This window comes from Poecile atricapillus, chromosome 3, assembly GCF_030490865.1.
Source record: "Poecile atricapillus isolate bPoeAtr1 chromosome 3, bPoeAtr1.hap1, whole genome shotgun sequence".
In the NCBI taxonomy this organism is placed as follows: Eukaryota; Metazoa; Chordata; class Aves; order Passeriformes; family Paridae; genus Poecile; species Poecile atricapillus.
Window position 1 is genome coordinate 25433755 of NC_081251.1, and position 8618 is coordinate 25442372.

The 8618-nt window shown below is 46.8% G+C and overlaps 1 protein-coding gene across 1 annotated transcript in view; it reads right to left on the bottom strand.

The window, feature by feature from the left end:
- DST (dystonin) overlaps positions 1–3522 on the bottom strand; it is a 249625-nt gene extending 246103 nt beyond the window's left edge. Inside the window, exon 1 of the mRNA XM_058836371.1 lies at positions 3363–3522. Coding sequence (XP_058692354.1) covers positions 3363–3453 — 91 coding nt within the window. The 5' untranslated portion in view covers positions 3454–3522. The remainder of the gene's footprint in view (positions 1–3362) is intronic.
- Positions 3523–8618: the final 5096 nt, after the last annotated feature.

Consider the following 8618-nt stretch of genomic DNA (forward strand, 5'->3'; position numbering starts at 1 on the left):
ACTGCAATCACGCTGTCATTAACAGATGTACCCAGACCAAAAATGATGTCAAAATGGAGACAACCTAGTTACATAGTTGTTCAAAATCTTTCAGAAAAGGGTTGTGGCAACTGCTATTCAAATAAAAATTTACTACCTGAACTGAAAAATACATTAAAGAGTGACCATTTCAGAGGGATATTTATATATATAAACTTGATTCTCAATTTATTACTTCAGATTTATAGCAGAGGAAATATAATAAGCATACTGCATTTACAACTTAAAATCATAATCTTCAGATATTTAATGCTCAAATAATAACGGCACGGAACAATGCATTCCTATGCCATATGACAGAGGTGGCATTTTAATGTTTTAAAAATCAAAAGTATACTAAATGCGATTGGACATTTTCTTATTTATCAAAAAGGCTACAGCTAACAATTTTATTACATTTTGTTCCCAGGCAACTGCAAGGTAACTTACAGAGTACCAAGAATAATTTTGAAGTCCTTTACAACCTCCCAGATAACTCACATACAGTTTTTGAGCAAAAGTTGAATCTTTAGTTATATTAACAAATATTTCTACGATGTCTCATGTTACTATTCAGCCACAAACAAGATGTGAAATATGTCAAATACTTCAGATAAACTATACTACATGTTTTATTGCCATGTTCATAATAAAGGGTTTGCCTTTGAATTCTTAGAGGTGCTACAAACAAAGAAGCAGGTTTTTTCCCCTGAATAAGTAGCTGGATTCAACCTGATTTCTATAACATCTGAGATAATATGACTTTTTTTTCTCCATCAAAATGCTTTAGAAATACTGCCAAATAATTACTAATCAAGAAAAAAATGAAAATTTGACAGCCAGCTACTGAGCTGACCAGGGATTAGAAAACAACACTCTCTTCTCCCATAGCAAACAGCACTTCTGTGGTATGTCAGATTTAGCAAACAGTTGCCTAATTATTTACTGCCACAGCCAGAGACATGATCAGCAGACAGAATTTGGAGACACACAAATATCTTGCTCTGTAAAGGATAAACTCGTAAAACAACAAGGCACTTGGTCTTGCATGATCTTCAAGATCCACAGCCTACTTTGGCAACAGAAACAGAGGAAGAGTAAATTTCACTTTTCTATGTTTAAAAAGGTCAGATTTTATCTTCCTAAATGAAACTGCCTGAACATCTTAATGATGCGGCATCATACGATCCCAAGCCTTCCAAGACAGGCAATGAATTTTGTACAGCTGACTCTGCTAGTTACAGTACTCAACAGCTGGGACATAGATAATTTGGCAACCTGATAATGGCCTAGATGAGTATGAAGCATTCTGCAGACAGTAAAAAGGAAAAAAAAATAAGAACAATCAGCATGAAAATTATAGATTGAAGCTCATCTTATAAAGCCAACACAGTTCACCTTTGAGTAAGAAATTTGCTAAAGGAGGTGTTTACAAAACGGAGAAATTCAGAGAAAAGGCACTCCCTCTTCAAAGCCTATATTGTAGCAATTCTTTTCTGATTAGATCAGCTCCCATAGCAAGTCATCAGAACAACAATCACTGTAGTGAAGTCATACTACTGGGACTCAAATGAGAAATCACGACTGGCTTGAAAACATATTTTAGAAAGTAATGTGTTTTCCAGGTTTCCAATATATCTTAATTAAAACAAGTCCAAACCTTTACCTTTGCTCCAAATGGCTGAATAAAGTCTACCTTGAGCAGTAAAACACAGCATACCAGTATACAAATTATGGCACTAAAAATTAAGACAACAGACATTATATCCTTCCAAACTATTTCAGGATTTGGGAATCACTGAAAATTGCATATGAATGGACTCTGTGTTGCCCCCACAATGAGATATATTCAAATACTTTCAGAAAGTGCTTTATTTCTTACAGAGATGTAAATTAGTTTCCAGAGTTTATTTAATTAAAATCCTATTGTTCCCCAACGTACAAAAACCAAATGTCTCAGTCCCTCTCCTGATAAAACTCCCATTGAAATAGGGGAAATTGGGCCTAATCTCTTTCCCAGGTTTTTAAGCAAGTAATTGGTATGAGAAGGAACCTTATTAAACCTAATTCTAGCAGGAAATAAAAGGTGATCCAAAGCAGAAAGACAAGCTTTCTCAGTGTTTATTTACAAAGTAAACAGTCTACTAGCTCAAAAATTTTGGAAAAAATCAGATCAGCTGCATATAAATTGAGGGAGTGAATGGAATAAAGATGTGCTTTTGAAGATGATGGCAATCATGAAATGGTAATTATTTCTCTACTAAATTGCACTAATGCATTTCAATACAGAAATGGTGCACATGCTCCATTGCTGCATTGACACAATGGGCAACAGACACAAAGGAGTCATTAGTCAATACTGCTAATGACACATGAAATTGCGAGTGACACCAGTATAAAGTACACTGAGACCCAACAAGTTATCATAGTCAGAATAACCATCTGTTGAGGGTTTATTTTTCAAAATACTGCTACTAACAACACAGAATAAATAAAATCAATTATCAGTATCCTCAAATCAAGCTGTCTTTAAACTATGCCACTCCCATTCCCATCAGTGGTAACCATTTAAATAAAATCTTCAGGTCTGATTGAAGACATACAGCTGAAAAACTTCAGAAATCTTATTTCCTAACATCACAAAAACACTCAGCACTGCAAATGTCAGCATATGCTGTGACATGCTGTAAAAACTATTTCAGGGATAAAGGTTCAGTGTGAACAGTTAACTCCATCCCTTTCGCACTTGGATTAAAATCAGAGCTCTAACACTTTTGATAAGCTTCTTCAGATTTAGTGCTAGCAAATGTACTGAAAAACAGCAATGAATCATCTAAACCATCCCTTCCATCCCGACATCCTTAAGAAATCGATGCAATGTACATTTCTAGCAAGATTAATTTAGCTGTGTGCATCTTCATCATGATAAATGCCTTTTTCCTTATTTTTCTGTATTCGATTAAAAAATTCAGGTGCTAAGCTAATACTTTCCCCAGCCCAAAAAAAAACCAAAAAAAAAAACCCAAATAAATAGGTAAAAACAAACGAAAGCTTTAAATACGAATGCACATCAAGACACAAATCCCTGTGTCCGCACTGCACTCGAAAAAGCGACTTTTAAACACACGAGAGCGCCTGTCACACACTGGTGAGGTGACACGGTATTTATAGCTATCGCACAAGCCGCCCACGTCCTTTTCCCCCCAGACCGACCCTCGCAGGGACGCGGGGCCACCGATCTGCCCCACCTGGCCGCCAGCGCCTCCCGGCTCCGCAGTCGCCACACCCGGCGGGGCGAGCGGCCGGGCGGGCGCGGCGGCACGGCGCGGGGAGTGCTGCCCTACCTTTGTATCTCTCTAGGACATCCTCGTAGGCTTGCAGGTACTCCTGCTCCTCGGCGTAGAAATACGCGCCGGGGGAGAGGTAGCCAGCCATGGCCGGGAGCTAGCCCAGCCCTGCCCGCCCGTGCGGCTCCGGGCGGCCGGCAGCCTCGGGGGCGGCACAAGAAAAGCCCCGAGAGCAGCCTGCGGGGGGCGGGCGGGGGGAGGCGCTGCCGGCCCGGCCGAGGAAACGCCCCCGCCGCCGCTCGGGTTTCGGTAGCCGCCCCTCGGAGCGCGGAGGGGGCGGCACCAGCCCGGCGGCCGCCGCCTCCCCGCCGCAGACTCCGGCTCCAGCCCCACGGCCGAGGCACCGCCCGCGGGGCCGGCGAGCGGCACCGCCGCCTCCGGCCCGCCCCCGCCTCCCCCGCCACGAGGAGGGTGGCGGCTGCCGGGGCGGGGACGCGACGCCTGCGGTACTGACGGGGCCGGCGGGGACACCGCGCTGGCGGGCAGGGACCGAGCGGGGAGGGACCCCGAGCCGGCAAGCAGCGGGGAAGGGAGCCCCGCAGTCCCGGCGGAGGGGCGGGGCGGGCGCGGCACCGCCGCAGGTGTCATCGCCGCATCTGCGTCCCCCCCGCCGCCCCCGGGCCTGACCCCGCCGCCGGCCCCGCTCCGGTGCGGTCCCTGCTGCCCTGCCCCCGGCCCGCCGGACCCCGGCCTGCGCACCCTGCCCGCGGGGAGCGGCCGGGCCGGCTCCGCAATCCCCCCACTCGCGGCCGCATCCTGCGGCTGCTGGGAGCCCGGCTCCGCAGCGCTGCCCCCGCTAACAGCGCCGCCAGGATGGGGGACCCTGGGAAATGGTGTCCCGGGAGGGACCCACGGAGGCGCATATATAATCGGGGTGGTTGGGGAGAACAACAGCGGTGTCCCTGGGGAGCGCTGAGAACCGCCGCATCTTTCTGCGATTCATTTTCAGGCGTTTTCCAGCTTTCGCCAGGGTGATGCGGACCTCCGCCCTATTTTCGACATCAATTGTCGCCGGGCCGCGACCAAAGCCTCCGGAGACAAACTGGGGCGGCTCCGTTTCGGTCCCCGTCCCCCCCGAGCGCAGCTCCGGCCCCGAGCGGACAAAGACCGGCGCCTGGTCCCCCGCCCCCGGCGGAGCATCATCGGCCGCCGCGGCCTCTCCCCGCGCTGCGGGCGGTCCCGCACCGCTTCCACCCGGGGCGGCCGGCGGCTGCCTCGGCCTTTTGGGCCGAAAAAAGCGCCGGCCCTGCTGAACCGCCCCCCGCCGCGGCTGCAGCCCCCAGCCGCTGATGCCTTCTCGCATGAAAGTTTAATGGGCGCACCTGCGCGTGTTTCGGCTCGCCTTCCACACGCATCAGTTCACCCAGCCGCAAAAGGCGGCCAAAGAGCTTAGTCACTGCCCGGCGGGGCCGCGCTCTGAAAGAGAAGGGAAGGGAAGGGGGTCCCTCTAGCCCCCGGCCGCCCCCGACCGCGCCTTACCGGCGATGCGCAGTACGGCCCGCTCGGCGGGGTCCAGCACCGAGCCGCCCTGGATCTTCCGCTTGGACCGCTCGTGTTTGGGCAGGTTCCAGGGCAGCGTGTCCCCCGGCGCCGGCGACACCGTCCCCGATCTCTGGCTGAAGTCTTCCTCGTCGGAGAAATCGGCGGAGGACGACATGGAGCATCGGTAGGACGCGTTGCCGGAGCTCTGCACGGGGAGACAGACAGACAGACAGGGTGCGTGGGGAGCAGCTCGGGACGAGCCTCAGGTGGCGCCGGCGAGCACCCGCCCCGCGTGGCGTGGAAAGCATCTCACGGGAAAAGGAGGATGGGGAGAGGGCCGCCGCTCACCATTGCTGTGAATTTAGAGGGGAAAGGGGTGCTTGTGCGGAGTGCCGGGGGTGATCCTCCAAAAAATAGCTGGTCTTTAGCGGGAGTGCATTTGGAGGGATGTCGGGGTAGAGCCGTGGCCTGCGGCTGGGCAACCAGCTCGCAAATGAGCCTCCCACTTGGCCAACAATAAACCCAGCAGCAACAACAGCCGAAGAAAAAAAAAAAAAAAGAAAAGAAAAAAAAAACAACCGACCTTCCCGGCTACAGATCGACGGCGTTTGGCTCCCCCGCCAGGACAAGGGGAAGATTTGCCATCACCGAGCTACTGGTAAATCCACCCCTGGGACAGAGCCGGGCCCGCCGGGAGCCAAGGAGTGCTCTTTGTTACCTGCCCCGCGTTCCCGGGGCCAGCCCGGCGCCGCTGCCTAACGGGGACGGGGGCGAGGAGGGAAGCAAGGAACACAATTTCTCAAAGCAGCCCCTCTGGGCAGCAGGGCACAATAGGCAGCCTTCGGTCACACTTTGCCAGGCGGCTTCGGCAAACAAACGACTGAAGTCGGCATATAGATTGTATCCACTTTTGTCTTCCCAGCTACTCAAAAAAGAGCTCTTCCAGAAACGTAAATAAACACTGATGTAATGCAGGGAGAGGACTGCTGCCATGTCTGTCTACCCTGGTTATGGTAAAGAGGGAAACGGAGATGTGTGAACAGTAACAGTTCGGCACCATGTTGAAATGTAAGGTACATCATTAAACACATGTTATCAGGACACACTGGACAACAAGACACTATTCCTTTTACTCTGTATTTTGTGATTGAGGGGATTTGTGGTTTCTCCAAGGCACAAGACAAGAAAATTATGGGCTTTATTTGTCATTTCATGTGGGAGCTACTATAACAGACTTTCAAAAGTGCAACCTGATGCTCCTCCGATTATGTTGATTTTTAGGTGTGTGCTGTTGTCAATTTTTACGTGTGTAGTAGAATCACAGACTCACAGAACTGTTTGAGCTGGAAGGGATCTTTAAAGACAACCTAGTTCCAACCCCCTTACTGGGGGCAGGGACATCTTCCACCAGACCAGGTTGCAAAAAGCCTCATCCAACCTGGCCTTGATAACTTCCTGAGCTTCTTGGGGCAACCTGTTCCAGTGCCTCACTGGAACTTCATCGTGAAGGATTACTTCCTTATACCTAATCTAAATCTACTCTCTGTAAAATTAAAGCCAGCATATTTTGTTACACAGAAATATTCAGCCATTCTAGATTCCAGATTTGATACTAAACCAGATAGTATTTTAGGCTTGTATTGTACCCCTTTTATTAATTTTCTTTTTTTTCTGTAAAGGGGCTTAAAGGGTACCTTTACTTAAAGAGGAAATTTGTACAGAGATTGAGGTCTGATAAAATGTATTGCTGCTGATATTTTTTTCTGTCAGTTGTCATGGGGGGTATTTTATCCATTTAAAACTCTGAATCTGCATAATCCAGAGAAATAGCATGATGCAGTCTTTGCTCTGCATAGAAGTAAAAATAATATACAGTTAAATAATCTGCTGTAATAAGAGGAGATCACTTATTAGTGTTTTTCCCTTTTGACCCTCTTTACTTCTATCCCAATTATCTTTTCTCCTTGTACAGTACTCCATGGTGAAGTTTGAAACATGCAAGTTGAGAGGGAGGGAATGAATACATAAAACCAATTAACTGAATTCTTGTTCACTGTCTTGTGAGGTAGAGAGCAAAAGGTAAGTGCAGAAAAACAGAAACATGAGATGTCTGATACCAGCTCAGATTGCTTTCATAATTAGTTTTAGTGCAGAGACTATTTTGCTGTCAGTCTAGAATAGGCTTAAAACTGGATCTCATAAAGCAGGATGGTCACATTCCACACTCCTGATAGAAGCTGGAAGTGTTCGGCTTGCTGCAGGGCACTTTGTTGTACCAGCTGGGCTACCAGGGCCCCTCATGTGCTTAGTCAGGGATTAGGTTCCTTTGAGCCTGTCCTTAGCTCCAGATTTTGCCATAGAAGAGAAAGTGTTGCCTTTAATCCCAGCTCCGAACATCCTGCTTGAGGCCTGAACCTTCCTTTGGCTGATCAGCAACCCCCAGTATCTCTGGATCACACAGACCCACTGAGACAGATTCTGACATCCATCTTTTCCACCTTCTGCATTTCTAGCTTATAGTATGAAAGTTGGAAAGAGCCCAAACACAGTGTTGTGAGGTGCTGGAGCAATAGTTTGTTAGTATTTATGTAGCAGCTTGAAATATGGAAGAATAAAGTACAATAGCAATTGCTACTGGAGTTTTGAGGAAAGATCTCTCAACTCTCAGGTTTATATTTGAAAGTAAGTCATTAATTTTACCAAGTAGGATTTCCTTTTTTCAAAGAGGCCTTCATAGCCCATTATTATATTTCATCTCCTACCTGTAGAAGCCAAAAGCACTGTTGAGTGATCATTCATTATGCACTGAAATGTCAATTTTAGGGAAAAGAAGTCAGCCTTTTAGTCAGCTCTGCTACAATACTGGAAAATAAGCTATGTGAGAAGGCTCCACCCATATTTTATGGGAATCAAACTGAACAGCCAATGGTAAAGCAGTCTTTGGCATCTGTGTGTATTACAACTAGCTATCGGCTTTTAGGTTATCCTACCTTAATTAATACATGCAGTAACCAAATGAATAATCAAAACCCACTTTAGCTTTTAATTCTTCAACGACCATGTTGTTTCATTTTCAGAGTAATGTAAGAAGTTCAGAAAGGAATTTTTCCTAACAGCAAAATCTGGAAAACATTAAGAAATGTCAACTTCTACCTCAATTAGAGTCTACTTTCTTATTCAGCATGGAGATACTTCTGAGTAATGTGTACACAGAGATACTAAAATACCTAAGTATTTTTACATTGCTGTTCCAAAGATGTTTATAAGGAACTGAACAACTTTGCTTGAGTAAATTAACAGCTTTGGTAAGAATTCTGTAATTGTTCCTCTTTTGCACAGGCAGAGTTCATGTATCACTCATCTCACTGGACACTATGTTTCTAGTACACACATTTTCCCTGATAGAGTTGTAAGTCCTAATAAGCATTCCATTGTCAGAGCAACATATTGAGCAGTTTAAAAAATAGGAAAACATGCAGAACATCTGTACCACTCTGAAAAAGGTTCCTGGCCCATTAGGACAACACGTGGGAAAAAAAAAAAAATAAAAATTGTTATATTCTGTTAAAATCAAAATGTTTAAGGCACTTCTGTTATTTCTGTATGAAGTACACGGCTGTGTGCATGTGCAAAACAACAATTAATAATACACAGTGCTTTTTGGGGGGCTACATGAGCCTGCTCTTAGGGACTTAGCAAGGATCAGGGCTTGGCCTCTCTTAGCTTGAAGGCCGGTAAGGTCACAGCCCAGTTGCTAAAGCTGCTTGTTCT